Raw genomic sequence first — 23,606 nt, 5'->3', positions numbered from 1 at the left:
CCGCCTCTTTGCTTAGGCAACAACAAACTATTCCAACAGAAACAAAGATATAGGCTTCATCCTCCCTTAAAAAGGACAAGCCCCTACTGAGGACCCAGCACAGACACTGTGCCACAGTAGAAATTCCAGAAAGCTGGAACTGCCTAGTACCTGCGGGAGTGCCACAGCATGCTGGTAGATAATGACTGTGGCTTGTGGTATCTGCTCCATGAACCCAAGCAAGAAAACAGGAGAGGAATCATGACCTAGCCTTTTCCCAGGGACTAGTACTCAAGAAGACACACTAAAGGGTCAAGCTATCTACTGGTTAAGGAATAATTATTTTGCTTTGATGAACTAAGAAAACTATCAATAAAAAGCTCTTCTAGTCTTGGTACTTCTTTTGAGTTTGGTCCCCATTTCCTGCAAAAACTCAAAGGGGGTCTTGGATTTGACAAATCACAGAAATCAAAGTTTGCTCCAGCTCTAATCCTATTGCAGGCAGATCTTATTCTGATCTTTTACTAGATTTTAATGCCCAATAAAAAAGAATTTTAATTTTGATAAGATTAAAAGCTTACTGCCACCAACACCTACTTTTATTTGTATCTACGCTCAAGATATACTGTAACACACAACACAAAGAGCGCTCACTTATGCAAGCAATACAGTACAAAAAAGACTATTTAGCAAGGATTCATGAGGTGACTAAGGCTTTGAAGATCAAGCTACTAATGATAATAACATTATTATAAGCATTTCTGAAGCTAAACTGTAGATCTCCTAGACAGAAGAAGGATGTGTTCAAAACATTTTGAGTCTTCCAGTTTTTCCCACATTGCATGTCTAACACTCATGGCATCTCCAGCTCTCAGGCATTTTGCTTGCAACATTTGACATGCATCACCACAAATAATTTACAACAGCCTCTAGGAGATCTGGGACCCTCTAAATCATGAAAGTACTTTAAAAAGTTTTGATTCTGCATGCTTGCCTTCAAGTGGGTGAACTGTGAACATCACCTTAAAGTTATTTTTCTATATTAGACCTATGTAAAAATTAAGTCTCTCACCAGCTCTCGGTGTTCTTCCTGCAGGTTTGGAGGCAGTGTTTGCACGTAGGAATCCTTCAGTGGCTTCCAACCTAACTGTTGCGGGTCCATATAGATCATACCACACCTGGGAAGAACAAACAACTATGGTACAGGAATAGATGTGCAAGGTGGGACAGTTCAAGTTTGAATACTTTCACATTACCTGCTGACGGTTGCTGGAGATGCCTCCTCTAAATCTGCTGTCTCAAAAATTAAACTCATTTTTGAATTCATCTGAATTATTTCACCACTCATTAAGCATAGCTAGAAAAAGAGCATCACATAAACAAGATCTAGTCATGTCAGTGCTGGTCATTCAGTCAAAGCAATGCCTGTCACAAAACCACTGAACATTCTACTTAGTGTCACTCCTCATTCACTCATGCATATTCTCACAACACATGATATTTTCTGACCTTGTCTCAACTTTTCCAAGTGTTACTGTAATGGCTTGCAGAGACAGAGAGAACAATGCTCTATCTTTAAATAACTTTGCAACGAAAAGCAGTCATGACCTGCAGCTTTTTTAAAATCAATTTATTCTCTAAGTAATTTAAACAAGTTTAGTTTTCAGTTACAGAACTGAGTTTATGTATTTCAGATTCCTAAAAGGGTCAATAAAAAAGCCTCAGTGAGCAACCTCATTTCAATAAAGTAGGAGCAAGCCAAGGCTTCTAGGAAGAAGTAACAGCTTAATTACATCTACTAAACCCACGCATATAATTGGGGAAAAAAACAATGCTTTTAGGCACATCAGCCTTTCCCGAGTCTCAAACCTCCTTTGACTAACATGGTAACAATATTGCTACTGCTAAAACAAAGTATGTGTATTGAAGGATGAGCTTACTGGCAAAAATTAGGCTACCTTTTTATTATCATCCAGCACAGTGTTCATGTTCTCTATCCAAACTGCATCCACTGGGCCATCAAAAATAATCCACTTCCGATCATCTGTGGTAGAAGATGCTTGTTCCCTGAAGGCATTTGCAAGAACTCCATCTGTCCACTCATGGCTTACAGGATCAAAACTGCCATACAACTGTCCCATAGTAATTGCTTTGGGATTGATAACTTTGTATTCAACAGCATATTCATCCATGGATTTTGCTGTGTAAAAAGACAAATAGATGAGCTTGAGAATTTGATAGGTTAGTTTTGTTCAACAACTTAAGTACAGAACAAGAAGATTCCTGAGGATCCTAATTCAGCTGCCCAAGGCAAAAAAGCCCAGACATTTGGCAGCTAGGCAGCAGGAAATAAGAAATTCCGTTACTTGCACAAGGAAAGTACAAAGTCCTACGTGCAAAATCACATTAAAAGAATAAACAAGCAGAGCAGAATAGATTTTATATGTTTATGGGAGCTACTTACAATCTCCCTATCAGAGCTATTTTTTTCAAGAGTATTATTTACAAATACAGTGTTTAACAAAATTCACAAAAGCATAAACACATTTACTATTGCAGTAAATACAGACAAAAATACTTCCAGACAAATATACCAGACAAAAATAGTTCAATGAATAGAAACTTTCCAGTCATTAAAGCAGATTATAGAACAATTAACAACCTGAGCGTATCTCTGCAAAGGGAAAACATTAGTCATAGAATTAACTTCATTTAATGAGAAGGTTGTGGCAGAACAATGTTACCTGCGCACAAATCACCAAGGGCTGCAGCTAGCACTTTGTACGCACAAGTCTTCCCACTCAAAGGATCTCCAACAATCATGAAACCATGGCGCACCAGCATCATTTCGTATATCTGTATCAGTGACAAGAGATTGACTCTACCGCAGCACAAAAGCAAGCGTTATGTGTATGAAACTAGAGGTATCTCTCCTGCACTCAGATGGGACAGCACAAAATATCAGCCAAATATCTGCACTCTATTTAGGCTAACTGAAGCATTAACCCAAATCAGAAGGCAGTCATATTATTATGGCAGTTCTCACTGATAGAATTTAAGAAGTCATTGCCCCCAGACATCCTCCGCTTCTCCCACACCTATGATGTGGCTGCACACGTTAGCTCCTCCACAGGCTGGCTGAATTAAAAAATGGCTATGAGCAAAGCAGGCTTTTACTTCGTGATTTTTTCTCACTAAAAATACAGTGTTTGTAATATTTTATTAATTGATCATGGAAACTATTAGCTATTCATTCATGACACAGACAGTGAATGAAGAGTGTTTCTGCTCTCGCACTTTTCTTCCCCAGAATTATGTGAAAATAAACCTGAATAATTTTTCCAATGAACCATGGAACTGGTTGAAGATCCATTTTTTTAATATTTTCAGTTAATGCCTTGACAAACAGGTCATAGTCTGGTGCAGGAAGAACCACTCCAGGAAACAGGTCAGATATGATGCCCTGTTAAGGAAAGACAGAATAGAACACTATTTAAACACGGATTTGTCATGGTTTGGGCAAACCAGGACAAGATTACAAAAAGAGAAAATTCCCAAAGCATTAAAATCTACAAGTATAACAATATTCACACAGATAACAGGAGCTTAAGAGGAAATGTCCTCAGCTGGACAAAACTAACTGCTTGACAAACTGTAGCCATGAAAGTATTCTGTATGCGTGAGACAGAAACAGGTGAGTGCACTTTTCATATGCACACTGATATTGTAAAAGGAAGCTTAACCTTCTGCAAATTTGCCCCAAAAAGTATTACAGCAAATCATGTGAAAGCGGTTGAAAGGATTTCAGTGACTAAACAGGGTATGTGTTCTGAAATTTCAGAGCAATGACTCTGTGTGTTCTTGTACCCTAGCTTTTAGGTCTTTAATATTGATTGTTCTGTAGCTTAACATAGTTTTTATTTTCTATTCAAGCAGCACGCAAACAGAAACTTCATCATTTTCATTCTGACTTCAAATTTCTAATTGACTTTAATTTAGTGTTCACATCTCTTTTGCAGCACAAAGCCAGAATGCAAACTTCAAAGAATGGTTTCCATGAATGAAACAGCACAAAGTGACTTTTAGCAAGATATGTCATAAAACATTTTATAGAATAACTTAAAAGGCACCATGGAAACTTTGTTTGTCAAGATAACCCTAACAGAACCAGAGTGCATCCAGATCATTGGACTGAAGTAACTCTACACTAACATGGCACCATCTAGATCAAACTGTTTTAAATTAAGATAATTACCTGTTTCTGTAGGTTTTTATAATGGGCTTCATCATCACAAAACTTAAACACACAGGCCTGATAGCTTACCTGAAACAATGGCACATCCTGTGACAAGAATTTGGCCAAGTTAACATCCAGTAAAGCCCGAAGTAACAACACGCTTTCATTTTCAGTTGGGTACTTCAGTTTTAAGTTTCCTGCTGCTGTCAGGACAGATTTAACAGCACGCATTCCATAATCATAGTGATGCTGAGATGACAGCTGCTCAGAGCACAAACGGTAAGTGGCAACAATCTTCTGGGCAAGACTGTGGATATTAAAATATCACATGAAGAATGAAAATATCTCAACATGCAAGGAAAATAACTTCAGTACCTATATACACAAAGTAACTGTAGTGATTATCAGACATATCAGCTGCCAATATGACCCAAAACACCTGGGAAGTAAAACTGTAGATTACGCCATGCCAGAGAACGTATGCGCCATTTAGGAATTCTGTTTGATATTATGATCCATTTCCCAAATGATCCTGTGTAGAGGTGCATATCCATCGGCATGAGTTGGATCATAAGAATTGATGATAAAGCAGGAGATTAAAAAGTACTTTCTGGAGAAACAGAACATTGAGAGCCTTCCCAAATTACATGCCTCAAACACACGTATATGCCTTGTAGAGGAATGAGGTATATCAGACTCAATTGAGGCAGAAAATTCAGCATGTCTTACCTCCGAGAGTCCAGAAATCCCATTGAATAAAGTGAAATTTCTCCAATCAAAGCATAATCTGGAACCATCATGGCAACTGTTCGGAACAGTGCCTGTAAGAAAAAAAGTAAGATGTAAGCTTGGACTATGGAATATGGTAGTAACTTGTGCCTGTTTCGTAAGAATAGCATCTCTCCATAAATTCATGAACTTCTAGAATTCAGGAATCATCTGAAATCTATGAGATTGCATTAGAATTCTATTCTATTATGATCTTATCAAGAGGTTCAAGAGGTCTGTGCTTAACACTACAGGAACAAATGTTTAGAAAGAGTCACAATCCTAAAGAACTATTAATAGAGGAAAAAGGAGGAGTCATTCATCTCACTTTCATAATAGACAAACTAGCTCATGGCGTGATTAACATCTTGCAAAAGGTCATGCAAAAAATTGTGGCAAAGCTAGAAGAGCTAGGACCATATCAGTGTCTCTGCAGCGTTTCAGCCACTTGCAAAGTTACAATAAATTTAAATCGGGATTTGGATCACCAAGCTATTGTAAACCAGGAGAATTTCCACTTAGAGAGAGCACAGTTAAAGCTGTGAACTGCTATGAATATGATTAGATTGAGATCTTTCATCTGTGTATTTTGTATAATCCTAAACACTTATTAAAGCTTAGTGAAAAGCACAGCAGAATACACCTGAATAGGTTATCAGTATATTATTTGATTGCTGCCTTCCTTTTCTTATTACAATAGACCAGAAGTTGCAAATTCTGTTCTACAGGAAATCAGGATTCCAGATTTACCTTCAGGTTATCAGGCAGCTCTGCCCGTCCAGCATACCCAGGATTCATCGTGATAAACACAGCGCATGCAGGATTAAGAGAGATCTCTGTCCCTTCAAAGATGAATGTTTTGAGTTTGCGAATAATAGCTTGCTGGATGCTAAGTATTTGTTGGGCAACTACAGATAATACTTCAACCTAATACAGACAGAACAGATTGGAAAACACAAGACACTTGGAGACAATATAAAATGTTTTTCTTTATATGTTTTGATGCCTATATTTGCATTTCTCCAGGTGAAAATCACCCTAACTGAGCCTAAATATTATCTGCCTATTGAAGCAATCCTCTGAAAGTTAGTGCCACCATTCCCTACTCAACCAGCATATATAGATGAACAGAGGCTTCTAAAAGCCTCCACCGGGAAATATCATGTGCCTGAAGGTAGACATCTAAGTTAGGTGGACAGGAACTCCCTCTGGAGGCCTCCAAGAGCACTCTCCTTTCCCCTCAGACAACATAAAGAATTTAGGCTCTTCAGAAAGACTGATTCATTCAATGCCCATAATTGAGGGTAAATGTAAAAATGGGTAAGGCAGCCTAGCACCAATCTTCAGTGCTTTAAAGTATAAAGGTAACAGAATATTGGAAAATGAGAATGCTAACACTTAAATTCATCAAAAAACAAGTTACGGCAGACAAATGGAGAAATTAAGTTGTTAAGGATACTGAAACATACAAAATAGAACTTCATGGAATTTCCACATTTACTAGTATTTACTTAAATCTAACTCCACCAAAATAACAATAAAACTTACCCAAAGTCATTAGTGACCAAATTAAAAAAACAAACAAACAAACAAAAAAAACCCCCAGAGTAAGACCAAGGAGTGGATTAGATGTGTCTGGTTACACAGCTAGTTAACCAGGTCACTCAGCTAGTGACACTCAGCTAGTCATCACAGGAATCCCTCCACTGGGATTTGTCTGTCTTGTGCTGAACATAGATAAACACAGCCACACAGCTGTAGCTTGATTTCTCAAGGAGAAGAGAAGGACAGTTCTTTCCCAATAAATGAGCGTCACGTGCAAAAGACGAAATTGCTCAGGAACAACTTTTTCAGTTAAAATAACCCAGAACACAAGACTTTAGCAACACAGCACAGGTAGGCACGTGCTCCTACAGCAGCCAGCTGAGCTTCTATTTCTGTGTCAGCGATTATCGAAACAAAGAGGCTATACCACAAATACAAGTAGAAGATTAGCAATAATGCTGTCGTGTCTAAATCTAAAACTTGTGTCTTAAATTAAAGCTTTATCATTTTATTTGCCTGAGTTAAAATGTTACCTCAATTCTGTTGAACTCGTCAAAGCAAGACCAAGCACCAGATTGTGCCAGCCCCTTAAAGAACTTGCCCATTGCCTTGTAATCGAGACCATCAGAGCAATTAAAGACCACACACTACAACAAAAAAAACACAGAGAACATCTCTCAGTATTAACACAAAGTCCACTATAAAATTCTTAACATCTAAAATGGAAAGGGATTATTATTGCTAATTTTGGATTACAACACTAGCATGCCACATAGACAGAGTCCTAAACGTGTGCCTCTTACCAACTATTTTGTGAATAAAGAATAGGTATAGAACAAGCAGTACTTGCTTAGGAATGGCATTTCAAGAAATATCTACATACCCAAACATAAACAATGCAAAGAAAAAAAGTTTGTGTTTTGGTACCTGCTTAGCTAGTGCTTTTGCTAGATCTTTTGTTGTTTCCGTTTTGCCAGTCCCAGCCGGTCCTTCTGGAGCACCACCAAGATTTAATTTCAAGGCACCCATTAATGTCCTACATAAACAAGAACACAGGCATTAGAAACAGTAATATTTAATGGCAGACTGTTTTTGAAGGGATGGATAAGTATTTTCCTATACAGGTTCCCCTGGAAACAATTTACTTATTCCCTACTGCCTTTGCAGCTTGCCCTTAAAAAAGCAGTATTGTCACTTAACTGCTTGCCAATTGTGGAAGCTCACATTCACCTACTTGGCCTACATGGAGTGTCAAGGCTTTTTACTACATACATCCACCCTGTATATCCTCAATTACACAAGCAAATGCACAATGCCATAAGCAAAATGGCAGTTTGCAAAAACACACATTTTCATCGAGTGGCACTCCTCATGATAAGAATTTGAAGCCGGCTTTATAAACGTTTATAAAGTCAATCGTTAGAAATGGTTGAGAAAGCATAAAGGTTGTTTCATAAAGCTGGGAATCCCATTGCTCTCCAAGCGATTTTCATACTAAAAATGAGATCCCTGTTAACAATGGAGTAATCTGATTATTTCACAAAAGCCTCATACAAAGGCTTTGCCACCAAAAGCAGTTGTTAACCTGTGCTGAATAGAGCCTGCTTGCTCACTGCTTGCACTGAAACGACATCTGGCACAGCTGACTGCAAAGTCTTAGTTTAGACTGAGATAATGCCAATTACAACAACTCCAGTTTACAGCTAATGCACCAGCCACGTGGCTCTTTCAACACCAGTGTGAATGCCAGAAGATTAAACATTTGCCAGCATAGGCATTAACATAGGCACTGTACTACAAGTGCCTTCTACACAATGGTGAGTTTACAGCTCAGTGCTGAAGCAAGATCTTTATAGCCTCACCATATATTTGCCTGGAGATACTATAGAGAAAACTCTTTAAACCTTAGACCTAAAATTACCTGCTGAGATGACCTGTGTCTTCAGGGCTCACCAGAAGTGAAATACCAAATGCCCTTGAATACTTCAACCTTGGGGGATGAAGTATTTCCATTTCAATCTCTTGCAAGCAAGCAGAGGAACAGGAAGCTAACTGCATTCAAACATCCATGAAGGGCTCTATAATTACCTCATCTATTTTACTAGCAGGCATACCCTACCTGCATGTCTTATTTCAAATAAATTAATTGACCAGTGCTACTGTAAAGTTCTTTACAGTTACAGCACCCTGAGCTGCCAACTTTTTTCCGAAGCACATTCTTGGATACAACAAAGACTATTACTCTACTCGTGTAGAAACCTATACACTGTAAATATTTTACCATATTTGGGCAAAGAAGATATATAAAATTTGCCTCCAAAACCTACAGGAAAATCTTAGCTGCTGAGGTTCCTGTTATTATTAACTATAACAAATGAAAGTAAATATAGATCAATCCAGAAAATGAAAACGTTATTCATAGACAATATGGCTTTACCTGTAACATCGATCTGTTAGCGGCGTTATAACCAGACGTAGAGAATTGCCTAGATACTCATAACCATATCTGGCTTCTGTTGTAATCATTCGCACTATTACATCCTTCTCTTCCCAGTAGTATCTCAGCTGAGAAATCCACTGGAAGTCATTCAGATCAGTGATTTTGTCTTCAACCAATTTTGCAACCACATCGCGAGCTGCAGAGACAGATTATTTGAAAAAAATCTAAACACTTCTATGTTAGTTTACTTAAAACAATGTATAAGTAAACTAACACTCAGAGCTATGTGAGGGTAAATCAACATTTAGAGTAGCAGGCTGCTTTCATTTTAGAAAGGAATCTGGATCTGTTTTGCATACGGAATGAGGTTAACTTGATCTAGATTCCACTGTCTGTTCAAGTAGATGGGAGATAGTTCTGCAGGACTGAGCAATCTCCATTTACCCAAAGACACTGTGCAATAACTCTGTAAAGGTTGTTTACATTTAGAGAAAGCATTTTAGCTGTCTCTTTAAAATAGTTCACCCAACTAACGACAGCAGCGCTGCCCCAGTACCAGCCACTGAACATTTACCATGCACATCAATGACAGTAAGAGCTCCAAGTGTCAGCCGGGCTCCACTGGATAGCTTTCCTCTCACTAACTCAACAATGTCCCCTATTTGTAGATTACTCTTCTCCAAGAAATCCTGTCACAGAAACAGAACACAGGCATTAACGTAATGCTGTAGCTAGCAGTTCCTAAGCTCCCATGGGTGCGGGCATTGGAGACAGCCCTTCCAACAAAACATAATAATAGAAGTCCTGGCACTACACAAACATTTAAAATTCTCTTTCATATATTGGCATTTTATTTTACTATGAACACTTCAACAAACTTTATGGCCTGAAAATAGTGTAAGCAGAAGTCCACTTACCTTTCTTCCTAACAGAAATGACAAAATTCTATGCTAGGAGATGAGCAGATTCTCTCTGTTGGGTAAATTTGGATTAGGTTTCTTCTGTAAATTAGTAGTGAATTGTAAATTAATAAAATTACTAGAAATCTCAGGTTTTCCTAACTTTACTATAAACATTTAAAATTATTGTCTCATTATTAAATGAGAAAGTTTAATGAAATGAAAGATTAATGAAGTTTTCATTAATGACCTAGACAACAGGACAGAGTGCACCCTCAGCAAGTCTGCAGATGATACAAAACTGGGAGGCATGGTTGATAGACCACTCCATGGTGTGCTGCCATTCAGAGGGACCTCAAAAGACTGGAGAAATAGGCAGACAGGAACCTCGTGAAGTTCAACAAAGGGGAAAGTCCTGTATCTGGGAAAGGATAAATCCATGTGCCAGTACATGCTGGTGACCAATCAACTGGAAAGCAGCTCTACAGAATGGCAGCTGGATGCTGGTGGGCACCAAGTTGAACAAAAGCCATCAATGTGCCCTTGAGGCAAAGAAGAGCAACATTATTAATCCTAGGCTGCATTAGGAAGAACATTACGAGCAGGTCAAGGGAGGCGATCCTTCCCCTCTAGTCAGTACTGCTAGCACCGCATCTGGAGCGCTGTGTCAGTTTTCAGCTCCCCCATAGAAGACAGGCGTGGGCATATTGGAGCACATCCATTAGCAACCTGGTTTAGTTGGCCATGCTTTAAATGGGGGTTGGACTACATGATGTCCAGAGATCCCTTATACTCTGTCATTCACTGTTCTGTGATTCCTTCTCTTTTTCTTAACCTATGGATTGTTCAGGATATTTTCTTTGAAAGCAATAAATATTTTCAGTTCTGACTGTTCTGAATGGATATGTGGAATAAGATCTTCAACTGGTATTAAACAGCATAGGCAAATTAAACCTAACATGTTCAGGATACAGAAACAAAGAGCTAATATTAAAATGTAATATTTGGTGTAAAGTTTATTAAAACTTTACTATTTCCACATTTAAAAAGCAGCTCAAACACTGTTGGCAGAATTATTCCCCACATACAACCTCATTCACCTCACTCAATTAGGATCAGACAAAAGCCCACTGAATTAATCACATATTATTTCCATTACTTGAGCATGCATTTGATTAGCCTCAATGAAGTGACACTTAAAACTGTTGTGATGACAGAGGCACTACAAACACATAAGAAAAGTCTCTTGTATGAAATAACAAACTTGGCTGCTGCACCTTTATCACCAGGAGAATCTAGCAATAACCAGACAAATAACTGCACCATTCTGTAAAGAGAGATTTCTCCCTGCACATTTCCCTGGGGCTTCACATTGTAAAGACAGGAGTTAGAAATAAAAATACCTAGTGTTTAACAATCAAACAAACATTTTGTTTGGTATTTTTATTTACAACAGTATCACTTGTAAAAAAAAGTAATAGAATTCCCTTCATTGGGATGGATTTCTCGTGATACACAAAGTACATGAGAACAAGCTCCTGCTAAGATACAAGAAAAAATGCAATAGAAAATAAAGCACAGTGCATGAGTAATTTGTAATATCTTGTTGACTGAGCATCTTCTTTGCTAGAAGGAGCTTTTCATTAATTAATCAGAGTTTAATGCTTAGAAATAGAAAGGTAGAAGAAAATCTTACTAGTAAAGTTCCTTTCCTTATAGCCTCAGACACTTCTTCTGTCCAGTAAATGGATGAAACGCAAATAACCACCTGTCCAGGCCACTGAAGTACCCACGTTTTTCGAGGAACCTTAAACAAAAAGATCCATTCCAGACACATAAAGTCATATAAACAGATTAGATTATAGCACTCATAACAATTACTTTCCCCAAATTTCTTTTGTCTCGTGCTGTAAATAAATAAGAATCATCATGGAAAGCTTTGACACTTTTTCTTCAAGAAATTCAGAGTTAAAACTTCAGACTGGTGCTACTGAAAAAGGAGAGCTGGATTCCGCTTCAAACGTGTTTCTCTGGCTAAGAATTTGAGCAAGCTGTTCCTGTACATTTGCTTGAGAGATCTATTTTATACTATAATTCAGAATAATTACCTTGATATATCCTCTTATGCCATCTTGAAGAACTTGTCTTACACTGGCAACCATCATTTCCTCTACTTGCAAAAGCCATTTTTCTACCATGCCCTTCAAAATTGAAAAACAGTTAAGAGTCAATACACATTTCCTGATTATATTCTTCTTAAAGGACCAATGCTTTGAAATGCATTAGGCTTAAATATGCTTTCTTCTGATCTGGGTGTGGTACACAGGAGGAAGAACAGTAGAACTCTTCCAAATTCTGGCAGGCAATACTGCAGTTTAACACAGTCTGAGACAGGTAAATCAAGCTAACTCTAAAGACAATCTAGCTGAAGAAACAGCTGGATATGTTTCATATAAGCACAGACAAAAAATACAGATCACATCTTACATGGTCAGTTAAGCTTAGTCATTTTAACCCAGGGCATGTTTTGCCCCTGGAGGATTAAGGGAAAAATGGTATCTGCAGCTCACAACGTGCCCTGCCTTTCATCTCTTCTTGGTTACCATACAGCAATTCAGCTCCATTCCTTCACATTGAGTATAGCAGAAAAAGCTGGAACTGAGACACTTTTCGAAACTTATAATGCTACTATTTCTACCCAGATCCCTTTTAAACTAATGCTCTGATTCTTCACTGCCAGCCATTCATTATTTCCCCCATTCCTTTCTGTTTCAGCCATGCTGTGCAATGTTACATACATAGGTATATAGAGAGCTTGGTTGCTATCTGTCTATCTACATCTTAAAAGTATTAGGTGTGTAAAGCTGCAGAGAAGTGCCTAGAGAAATTTACCCCCAAATCGGTACATCTTACTCCTTTCTGTAGGAAATCCTTTTTGTCTTAAGAGTACCAGTCTGCACTCTCACTTCCTAAACACATTTCATGATCTGATTCTAAATGTTTTAAACCTCATTTCCCCAAAAACATACATAGGCAAAGTATTAATGTAATCTCATATAGTAAAAAAGAATAAAAAATTACTTTTGCATTCGCTGGACAGATTTTATCTATGAAAGGAACAATTTCTTTCTCTGAACTGATCATGCCTATGATCTCCAGATCTTCTGTGAACTCCAGTTTAGAAATTCCTTCAAAACACTTCTTTAAATGCGGTTGTACTCTAAGGGGATCCTTTGTTTCAGACAGTATTTCAAGCAGCTCATCATTAGACAGGAAAAAGAATCTGTTAGAAGAATACAGTTAATGAACATGCACTTTCCGATCATGAAAAACGTCATTAATAACCCATTAATGCAAGACAGATAGAATTGGTTTTATTGTTGCTTAGGTCACTAGTATAACAGAGAGAAAATTACTATCTCAAATCCCTTTTCTTAAGCAATTTTTAACATTATAAAACTCATTGTTCGTTTTTTCAGAATTTCAATATGACCATCCTTTTATGCAGAGGAAGAAAGAAAGGTTCTCAAACTCATGCAGGAAAGACCAGATATATCTATGCAGCCAGTAAGTACTTTGTAAAAACACAGAACCCTATTCATCATAATCATATATAACTCCTATGAATCACACACCTCTGCACAACTAAAGATGGTAGGGCAGAGACATAATTGCAAATAAGCCATGGGAAGGTAGCAAGTTCCTTCAAGAATGCCCTGTAATTGATAATATCTTCCTAATCATAAGTTTAGACTGTGCTAGACAGATTTTGCCTCCCCACCTCTGCCTGTCCCTGGCATTGCAAATTTTACTGGAGCTGAGGAAAATTAATAATGTCTGGAGAAAAGAACAGGTTTTCATTTTTTCTTGCATGGGACTGTGTCCCCATGTATTTATAAAACAAGACTTTTCAGTTCAGTAGAAACGGTTTGAAAGAGCTTATGTCTTTTTGTCTCTAACTTAGGCCTGTTTAATTAATTTACCTTGGGAAAAATAATCTTTTCTTCTCCAAGTAAGTATTCAACCCCTTTTGAATGTCTTCTAAGAGAGTATTTGCTTCCTGAAGCCTGTCTAACATCATGGGTTGTTCTGTTGCTACAAGTACCTTTGTGTCTTTCACCTTTGTAAAAACAAATACACAGCAGAAACTGCAAAAGTTGCAATAGGTTTGTACATTAAAATTATCATCAGTCACGTATGTTGCAGGCAGCTAAATAGCTATATATTCTCCATAGTGTGCCTTCATGTTATTAAATATGTATGCATTATTTGATAGTTTTTCTTTTCAGACTGTCAGTTTTACCAATTTGAATTTTTACAGACAATAACACAACAAGGAACACAGGAATTAAAATCTTCGGTACTTGCTCCTGTGTCTCGAGCTTGCTACATTTTTTTCCACTCACAAATAAGTTCTGTCAAACGGAGCCACAGTACATGCATGTGCGTGTACTGTGCTTGCCATCTAGGTCACATTTTTTTCTTTCTGATAAAACTCCTCTTAACTTGAAAGGATACACTTATTGCAGAAGAGGCTTCATCATTCAGAGTCTGAGCTGTTAGACAGGTCTCAACTTCTACTTTGTTACACTGATTATTTCAACATCTTTATCACACAATCACACACTCCCAACGTTTTTGACAAACATCCTAGCTCATACTACCACTAAGTATGTGGCCTCTTACCCAACTTCTTGGTTATAAGGAACTGAACAGGATACCCAATTGCACTTACTATCCCCATTATCTTATCCTGACACACTACCATCTCAGTATGTATTCACCAAAGTTTTGAATAACCATGCCACCACCTATTAGCGAACAATCATATGCAAAAAAAATCCATTTGGTTGCTCTAATAATGTGTACGCCTTAAAAGCCTGATGCAAAACCTAATTGTATCCAGAGAAGACTTTGTACAGATTGTCACTGAACTCTGAAGCAGATCCTGAAAGCACAAATCATTCATCTTTCTACCTAATTCTGATCATTTAACCATACAAAAGACAGAAAATTTAGAATTAAAATGTTAATTGATCTCTAATTCATCCTGCGATATCCAGCCTTTACAGAAATCTCAAAGAATAATGATATAATCTACCGTTTTTACTGCAAGACTAAAATCCTTTTGGTAAAGGATTTTCCACTCCGTATACCTTCTTGTGACTTAAATACAAATTTCTAACTCCAGAAAAGCTAGTATATCTTCATGATAGTAATAATCATGTCACCAGATGTGCATAAAAATACATGATTTATTAAATGCAAGCACTTACCACTTGTGCCATAATGTCTTTCCAGTATGTATCCACAATCCCAAACTTTCTGCCCTCTTCAGGCATTTGAGCTATAATGCCTTCTGAACTAAAAATTGGTTCCAAATACAACCATGTTGCCTGACATTTTAACCAGCTATCTAGAATATCTTGCATTAAACACAGCTTATCTTCCCAAGCCTGTAATGAAAGTATTTAATATTCAAGCAAAATTTTATCAAGAATTAATCTACACCGAGGAATCAAAGAGCATGAGTTCCTTGGCTTCAAAGAAAAAAAAAAAAGAAACACAAACAATTGAACAATTTTAAAGGAGGGAGAAACTCTCTTTTAACAAACAAACACTGATACATATCCGAATATTTCTTATAAAAAGTAGACATATTCTTTCACTAGCACTTTTTACAGCAATTTGTGAGAGAACTGCTTAAGAAGTGCAGAGATCACTAGCATGGCAACCCAGAATCTTTTCTTTTAATTCTACTTGTTTACTTTCTATCTTACCATCAACGAAAGGATAAAAGCTTAACAAGGTATCCAGCAGACCGAGTAAATGTCAGTTCACAGGCCCTACACAAAGTGGATTCAATCTTTGGCTCCCCCAAAAAAGCTATTTCATGCAACTCTAGCAGTACAAATCAGTTTTAAAACCAGAGAGAGATTATTTTTGAATAAAGAATTTTGGACAGCATTACTTTTGTGACTTTGACAGTCTACAATGTAAGGGATATGCAAGGGAATGTATTGCAGTGAGAAAACAGTCAGCCTGCATTGTTCATTACTCTGCAAGAGGTACATGGAGACTGTTAAGAGAGCTCTATATTAATCATTCCCTTTCATTTCAACAGCTCCACTGGAAAGCAGAACTCAGCTTTACCTATGATTTGGCTAAAGTCCACAGGAATGGATAGAATTTAGGTCTTAGCATTGCTTACAAATCATCACTATTGGGCCAGAAAAAGTGATGTTAAATACTGATGGGAAAGAAGTCTCTGCGTTCCGCATAATATTCCTATTAGAAATTCATCGTCTTTACAAGACAGTAGGACAGCTAACAAAAAAGACCTTGAAACCCTTATGGATCATGCCAATATCAGATTACAAATAAATTATCTCTCATAACTGACACACCCGTATCTTTTTACACAATGCAGCAGGATTTGTTTAAATCAACTGACACATTCCCAAGACATTCAACTAAAAACCCATGCTTATAATGACTAGATTAGCAATGCAATTACAATTTCTTTAGCTGTAAAGCAAGCTTTGCATACCTTTGCCTGGAAACCATTAGTTCAAAGCTCTTGAAGAAAAATACGAATGTGTGTTCTTATAAACAGTTAAAAACTATACAACTTCTTATCATGCCAAAATACTTTAAAGTGCTTAGGGAAAGCATACCATGAGACACACAAGCTCAACCAAACCAGCTTTTCCTTACCCGGCATTCAGCTTCCATTGGTTTGATGAAGGGAGAGCCACACATTGTCTGAGTTTTAACAATGTGATCATCCAGCAAAAGCTGGATGTCATCAATTGCTGACAGGATGCTGGTGTTCTGTAAATACATCATATTTTGATAAGCAAAATAGAAGTTGCTTTATTTCACTACCCTTCAGCCTAGCCCTCATTCAGATTCCTGTTTCCCCCTTCTCTATGATGGTTGAAGGTAAGAAAGTAGCAAGGCATTGAGAAAGCCTGCAACATGTTTGATGATAATCTCCACTGCATATCTCTGTTTCAAAGGTCAAGAGACAGACTGGTTTGTGAATGGGAAGCTAGAGAGGGATGCTAGTGACTTCTAACTCAATCTTTTGGACTGCATGTGATTTCCTGTATCTTCTGGGCAAGTTAAAATTGTGCTACTGTCCAGCTTTCCATACAACACTGAAAAGGCTTTAAGGCTTACAGATTTGTTAGGATGAATACGTTGAGCTCACAAGTTATCCAGATACTAAGGTCCAAATATAAGGATATATAGTAATGGAGAAACTTGCCCGGGCTCTGGGATATGATACCACTTTCATCATGCCACAATGAAAGAGCAGTAACTTCCCTCTGATATTTCTCTACTAGTATTCAGCATCAAAGTAATTCTTTTCAACAATATATAAATTCATTTGGTGTTTACTCACAGTATCCCTGTATTTCACCAGACTGAACTGCATGTTGACCCACTCTGATTTCATTTTCTCTATTGATTTCTCTAAGGAATACTCTTTACTTGCAGCTGCTCCAATAGGTTCCAGTCTAAATTGAAACAAAACATATCTTTGAAATGTTTTTGCAACGTAGCTGAAGAGTTAAAAAAAAGGCGTTGTAGATAAGATTTGCATATCAGGCTACCTTTCATATGGATTTGTTAATAATATCACAGACTCTTATTTCAGGGAATATTCTTGCAATTTCAGGCTTGCCAAGTTAGAGATATTAATATTAATTTGGAGATAAATGCAGACAGAAAATTCTGAATGTGCAAATTAAGTGGTTGAGGAATATGACTGGGTTTTGGTGCTCTTGTGCTACAAGAACAACCAACAGTTCCATCCATAGCTTGATAAAACACAGCTGATTTTACAGCAGAGTCTACAGCACACAGAAAACCCAAACAAACTGATATTTGGTATCTGACATATGAAACACAGTGACTGTCTAAAAAAAAAGAGAATAGACTAAGCTTCTTACTGATCAATATATTTTGAGAGTCCAAATTCCAATATGTTTTTAAGAGTAGTAGTTTCATCAGGTCTGATCTCACATCCTACAATTTCACTAATCTGAAAATAAAGTAAGAAATAAAATCTATTATCAAGACACATGTTGACCTTTCAAACAGCAAGAAATAAATGCTGAAGAAGTATTAATGCAACCCCCTAATTTGCTTTTTCGCCATATATTATTAATTCAAAGAAGGTCCTGCCTGTACCATTACAAATCTAAAAACGGGATCTATCATGTGAGAGGATAAAGGATCTTCTTATTGTGAAATACAGAACTATTACTGTATTTCACAGTATGGAAAACATGGAGTAGTATGTTCAACTGTCAGTTTCTGTTGTATAATACTCCCACAATTAAAGCAGAGTTTAAAGTACCTGCTCCCAATGTCTTTCCTTCATTCCACGATTGCAGGCAACTGACAGGACAGGAAGATGCTGTTTAAATTTATCAAGCTTATATTTCATAGTTTCTGCTAAGCGTCTAGGCCCAGCCAAATCTGGAAAACTCTTACTGAGCTTGTACATAGTCCTCCACATATTTCCAATTTCTTCAGTAATTTCATTGGGATTTAACTTCTGGAGAGATCCTGAATACAACAGTATCAAAAAAATAAAAAGCACAGCAGGCACATCAGCACAAGGAGATTGCGAGGGTACTTTATTTACACGTATTTATAATAATTCTCCTTTAACTGGAAATCAGTTGTGTTACAAAAAATTATCTTAACACAAAATCCACGTCAACAACTGTACTTCACACTGCTTAGCAGCATTTATTTCTCTAAAATTTTTTTCTCACAACTAATCAGCCCTTTCAGCTTCTACTTAACTAACTGAAAATGACACGTTTCATCAAATGAACACCAAAGTCTCACCATTCATCCATTCCTCAGATTTGGTATGGAAATTATATGCTGTTATCCAAAGTTGCTCAAAGGGCTGTTTGTTTGCAATTATAGTTTGCAGTAGAGGAAATTGACTCTTCTCCCGCTCAAGTAACTCCTCTTCTTTATTAATAGCCTTTAAGGAAAAAAAATAAAATCTTATTTCCATCAAAAATTCCTACTGTTGTTTGAACTTTTAAACAGCTAATACTGAATACAATTTTTTTACATGTCATAAAGTCAGACAGATTTGTAGATTTAGGCCTGTGGATTTTAGGTAAATAAGGTAACTGTGTTCTTGAAAATTCCCCTAGTTATTTGTTGGTAACATATACTACTCAAATAATTTTATAATTCTATATGTATTTTAGACATAGATAATGCACCATGGCATGCAGTGAAACCAAGGCTCACAAGTTACCAACCCCCTTTGAAACCTGGATGTAAGCTCCTCAGTCACATAGGCTTATAGGAATTTTTTTTCCTTGTCATTATTTTTTTCTTTTACAGAAACAACTGGGAGCTCCAATGAAAACAGATATTAATTGCTGTGCTTTTTCATGGCAAGATATTGTCTTTGTCCAAAAGACCTTACAGTATAAATCACTGTGCAAACATTTAGATTAAAAAAAAAAAAAAGTATTACCTTCTTCATTTTACAGTTAGGGAGGTGAAGCACAAAGAAATGCTGTCTGAAACTCAGACACTGAATTCAGATTGTGTCCCAAGTCTGTGCTTTTACAATGCTGACAGACCTTTCATAAAACTTTTAAACGTTCAATGTGACGTGCAGGCAGAGAAAGTTAAAAATCCACATTCCAATATAATTTTAAACTTCATGTATTCACTAAGCTTATTGTCATGTAATTTAAATTCTGTGGATACACCCCTCATTGTGATCAGGCATTGAGAAACTTAAACTTAATTACTTGTTCTAATCTACCTATAACAACATATAGGAGCTGTTAACTCACACTAATTAAATATACCAGATGCCTTTAAATCAGATTAAGAGCGTTGATATATAGGACTAGCAATTTATCTAAATCCTAAACTCATTTAATTGGTTCAATTTTCTCTTTTGAGTGGGACTTAATTAAAATCTTGATCCTTAAGGCTCCACATATGCAGAAATCTCACTGTCTCACTGTGATTCAGAAGATTAATTAAGCCTCACAATGCCTGTGAGACCTCTCCAAAGTAACGATTCTCATTTCCCAGGAGAGGCACAGTGAAGACAAACAATTCAGCCTAGAACCACACAGTATGCTGGATGGAGAGCCCTGTGTAGAATCTAGGAACCTTGGTCTTCAGTTGCCTTCTAGCATCTGAAATTTCCCTTTCTGTGATACAACACATATTCTGGAAGTGATACAAAGAGCTGAAAAACATTTGGTTTTAATTAGAGGACAAGCAGAGGAACTGAAAACACAGCTCCAGCAGCACAAACCACGGTTCAGGGAAAATGCCACCTCCCTAACATTCTGCTCCTGCCAATGCTGCCAGAAGAATTCTGTTTTCTGTGGATAGCATTCTGCTACTACTAACTGCTTGAAAACACTGAAACTCAGTATTTCAATTTGAAAAACTCCCTAAACTTTATTTAAAAAAAAAAAAAAGCTCTTCAAGTCAGCAGTAGGGACAACTCAGCATACAGGGACAAGAAGACATTTGGCACATGTCGGTGAATTTGGAAATTTTAAAGCCATCTTGACAATATATGCCCAGAACTCTGAAAAAAACAGGGACAGAAACCAAACTTTTGCTTATCCAGCACATTGCAACTCACTCCATACTTGACTAATAAATACTAACCTCAAATTCTGTTAGTGCATTATCTAGATTCTTATTTAACTCCTTAAATTTCTCAGCGTTGTTCTTCATTTCTTCTACGGTCATGACATCCCGCTTTTTGTAGCTTTCTACTTCTCTATTATAACCTTCAAGAGTTTCCTCAAACTGAGAACACCTGAGGTAAAGATAGCTAAGGTAATATGATGTTCTGTTTCATTCCTTTTCAGGTTTCAATTATTTTATTAATTTTAACAGTCATTGTCAAATGAAATCTGATCTCAATACTAATGTAAAAGATATCAGTGAAAAGCCATTAATCATTTATATCAATACTATGCAGTTCACAGGATTAGAATTCAAGGTTCATTTTCAAACCTCCCAATTGATTTGGTTAACTTATGTTTGCCACCTTTACTACCTGGAGGAAAGAAAGGAAGAGTGAAAACAATGTAACAAAATTATGTGTAATGCTGAACTAAGCAATGTAACAAGATAAAGTTATGAATATTCTAGCAACTTCCTTCATTCCTCCTTTCAGACCTGTTTAAGCAATGAAATATTCTAATCCACCCTCATCAACAGTATTTTTCCGAAATCTCCATAATAAGAAACCAGGATTCTTCCTCAGCTCCCTTCCAAGTTTTCCTTCTTTGACATTAACTCCCTCTTCATGATAATGAGATTTTTCTTTTCTTTGAAAATACTCAGTGAAAGAAAATGTCTTAACACTGTACCTTTCAAGCAAAACCATCTCGGCATGATTCCTGCTGTTGTATAACTGATCTCTACCCTTGTCAAAGATTATCTCAATCTGATCAGGCCAATGGAAAACTGTGCTATTCAGGTTTATGTCATCACCTAAAATAAAAAATATAGAGAGATCTTTAAGAAAATACCTTTTAACAAATGGTCTAATAGAATGGCTGTAGTGAAGAGTAAGCAAAATAGCTAAAACTACATTTAGGAATAAGCTGCCTAAGAAGCTATGTATTTCAAGCTGCTGGCTGAATTATCTTCACTGCAACGAGAACTGTCCTCTAAACTGAGTTAGATTGATAGCAAAACTCTAAAATCAAGTTAAGAATGTGAAATTCTCTGAATAAGACCTTAGTTAGGCAGAGAGAATTAGTAAGAACAGCTATTCCAGAATATAAACTCCATTCAACTACACAAAGAGACAGACTACTCCTAACTAAATATGTATAACATACCTACATAAGGTGGATAAAAGTAAAGTTTAAACCACTTTTAGTCCACAATTTGTACATACTGAATTATTCAGAAAAGCTAGAACATAATAACTACAATGAGCAGACACATTTGTCTATTTGTTCAGTGCACTTAGCTCATTATACGTAACTGCAAGACACATGCTTATAAACCTAGCTACAAAGAATATGTAATTATGAAATACTGCACATACAAAGACTCCAGTCCAAAATGTAACAGAAAAAAGTCCTGGCTTCCATAGGCATCCTCATTTTTATCAGAAATAAATGCTAATAAACATGGCATATCCTAGTTATTTCTATCGCTGTCTGATAGGAGAGTGTATTCTGCTCTAAGGAGAAAGGATCATCCTGCCACTAAAATGGCTATGCATTCACGTAACTGCTCTTTGTTTTTATGTACAGCAAATAACATACAGCATCTGTGAATTGCACATTTTTTGCTTTGAAGTGCAAACTAAAAGCAGCTTGTACAGATGTTTTTCCATCTTGGAGAACAGCCTTTATATTAACTAAGAACAGCAAAACGGCCAAAAGCCTCCAGTGATATAACATTCATCTGGAGAGATGCAAGTTCTCACACAAAAGCTGTCATAGAGCCTTCGAGGCATTGCTTTTTAGGTGGTTTTTCACTGTAGACTTTTTACTGAATAACATAGAAGTGAAAAATTATTTGGCCAGATTACACGCGATTAAGCTGACAATACCTAAGACATTGTCTAAAACACACAAAAAAGCACTGTCTGTGCTATATGGCATTTTCCTCACCACTCCTTCCTGCATCGGTACATTTTGGCCTCTACTAAATTGTTTTTATTTCTGTTTGGTCTCTTTTGGAGCTTTCCATTAGCATCCTGGAAGATGTAACATTTATGCATGCAGAGCCCAATATGTATATACATGTATTTTCAAACAGAGACTTTAATGATCTGTAATTGAGACATACAAGAAAGACCCGCATAGTCCATGAGGAATTCCAGTCTGCGTGCTGCTTCAGCGACCTCCTGTCTCAGTTTACGAACAGTAACTTCACTGGATTTCTTTAAGTATGCATCAAATTCCACTAGCTCTTCAGTGTTCAGAGGCACCTCACTTATTCTGTTTGCAATGAAGTTATATTCATCGCAAATTCTACAACAAAAAGAAGAGAGACGTATCACTGCAACTGTAGTGAAGAGAGGTGCAAGATCTTGTTAATGAAGTTTGCCTTTTAAACAAGAATATTATATTCCTTCATAAAATAAGTATTCAGATTGAATAGAGACAGCAGATAAGCATTTATTAAGGATGCCATTTTGCTCTGTACGATCAGTTCTATTGTGCTACTATGTTTACAAGAATTGATATATAATAGAATTATTGCTAAATTGGTTGGAGTTTTTTGTTGGGAATTTTTGGTGTTTGTAGGGGGTGAGGTGGGTGTGTTTTTAATTCACAGAACCAGGATTATCCCATTACACTGGAGTCAAATTATATTTTCAAGACCCTTTTTTTTTTTTTTCTTTAAACTTGCAAGATGTGTAATCAGGACAATTACTTCCCTAAGAAAAAAAAAAAAAGTCAGGGACAAGACAAACACAGAGCTGCATAGTACATTCTTCGTGTTGCTTTAGCTGGACACCAGCAGGGGAAGCAAGGACCTCAACCCAAATCCTAGAAGGTCAGTAAAGGAGGAAAGAATACTGGCATATTTCCAGTCTAATCTCTGTGTACATCATATATAGACTAAGTTAGATATTTATTTACAAGTATTCCTGTTCCTGTTAATCTTAAATACCCACTTTGATGCTCTTGCACATGTCTGTTAAGCACTAGAAAACCTAGTAGATGAATAA

General features: G+C 36.9%; 1 protein-coding gene across 1 annotated transcript in view; it reads right to left on the bottom strand.

The window, feature by feature from the left end:
* DNAH3 (dynein, axonemal, heavy chain 3) overlaps positions 1-23,606 on the bottom strand; it is a 59,729-nt gene that overhangs the window by 21,869 nt on the left and 14,254 nt on the right. Inside the window, exons 13-37 of the mRNA XM_009886551.1 lie at positions 22,718-22,904; positions 21,277-21,400; positions 20,564-20,717; positions 18,740-18,884; positions 18,240-18,451; positions 17,830-17,921; positions 17,280-17,394; positions 16,586-16,702; positions 15,145-15,324; positions 13,852-13,988; positions 12,950-13,151; positions 11,977-12,069; positions 11,565-11,675; positions 9,544-9,658; positions 8,967-9,165; positions 7,457-7,565; positions 7,063-7,176; positions 5,735-5,911; positions 4,946-5,037; positions 4,304-4,523; positions 3,308-3,442; positions 2,724-2,835; positions 1,938-2,179; positions 1,236-1,336; positions 1,052-1,157 (exon numbers count right to left, since the gene is read on the bottom strand). Coding sequence (XP_009884853.1) covers positions 1,052-1,157; positions 1,236-1,336; positions 1,938-2,179; positions 2,724-2,835; positions 3,308-3,442; positions 4,304-4,523; positions 4,946-5,037; positions 5,735-5,911; positions 7,063-7,176; positions 7,457-7,565; positions 8,967-9,165; positions 9,544-9,658; positions 11,565-11,675; positions 11,977-12,069; positions 12,950-13,151; positions 13,852-13,988; positions 15,145-15,324; positions 16,586-16,702; positions 17,280-17,394; positions 17,830-17,921; positions 18,240-18,451; positions 18,740-18,884; positions 20,564-20,717; positions 21,277-21,400; positions 22,718-22,904 — 3,591 coding nt within the window. The remainder of the gene's footprint in view (positions 1-1,051; positions 1,158-1,235; positions 1,337-1,937; positions 2,180-2,723; positions 2,836-3,307; positions 3,443-4,303; positions 4,524-4,945; positions 5,038-5,734; positions 5,912-7,062; positions 7,177-7,456; positions 7,566-8,966; positions 9,166-9,543; positions 9,659-11,564; positions 11,676-11,976; positions 12,070-12,949; positions 13,152-13,851; positions 13,989-15,144; positions 15,325-16,585; positions 16,703-17,279; positions 17,395-17,829; positions 17,922-18,239; positions 18,452-18,739; positions 18,885-20,563; positions 20,718-21,276; positions 21,401-22,717; positions 22,905-23,606) is intronic.

This window comes from Charadrius vociferus, unplaced genomic scaffold (assembly GCF_000708025.1).
Source record: "Charadrius vociferus isolate BGI_N301 unplaced genomic scaffold, ASM70802v2 scaffold46, whole genome shotgun sequence".
Taxonomy (NCBI): domain Eukaryota; kingdom Metazoa; phylum Chordata; class Aves; order Charadriiformes; family Charadriidae; genus Charadrius; species Charadrius vociferus.
This window is presented reverse-complemented; position numbering and strand designations above follow the sequence as displayed.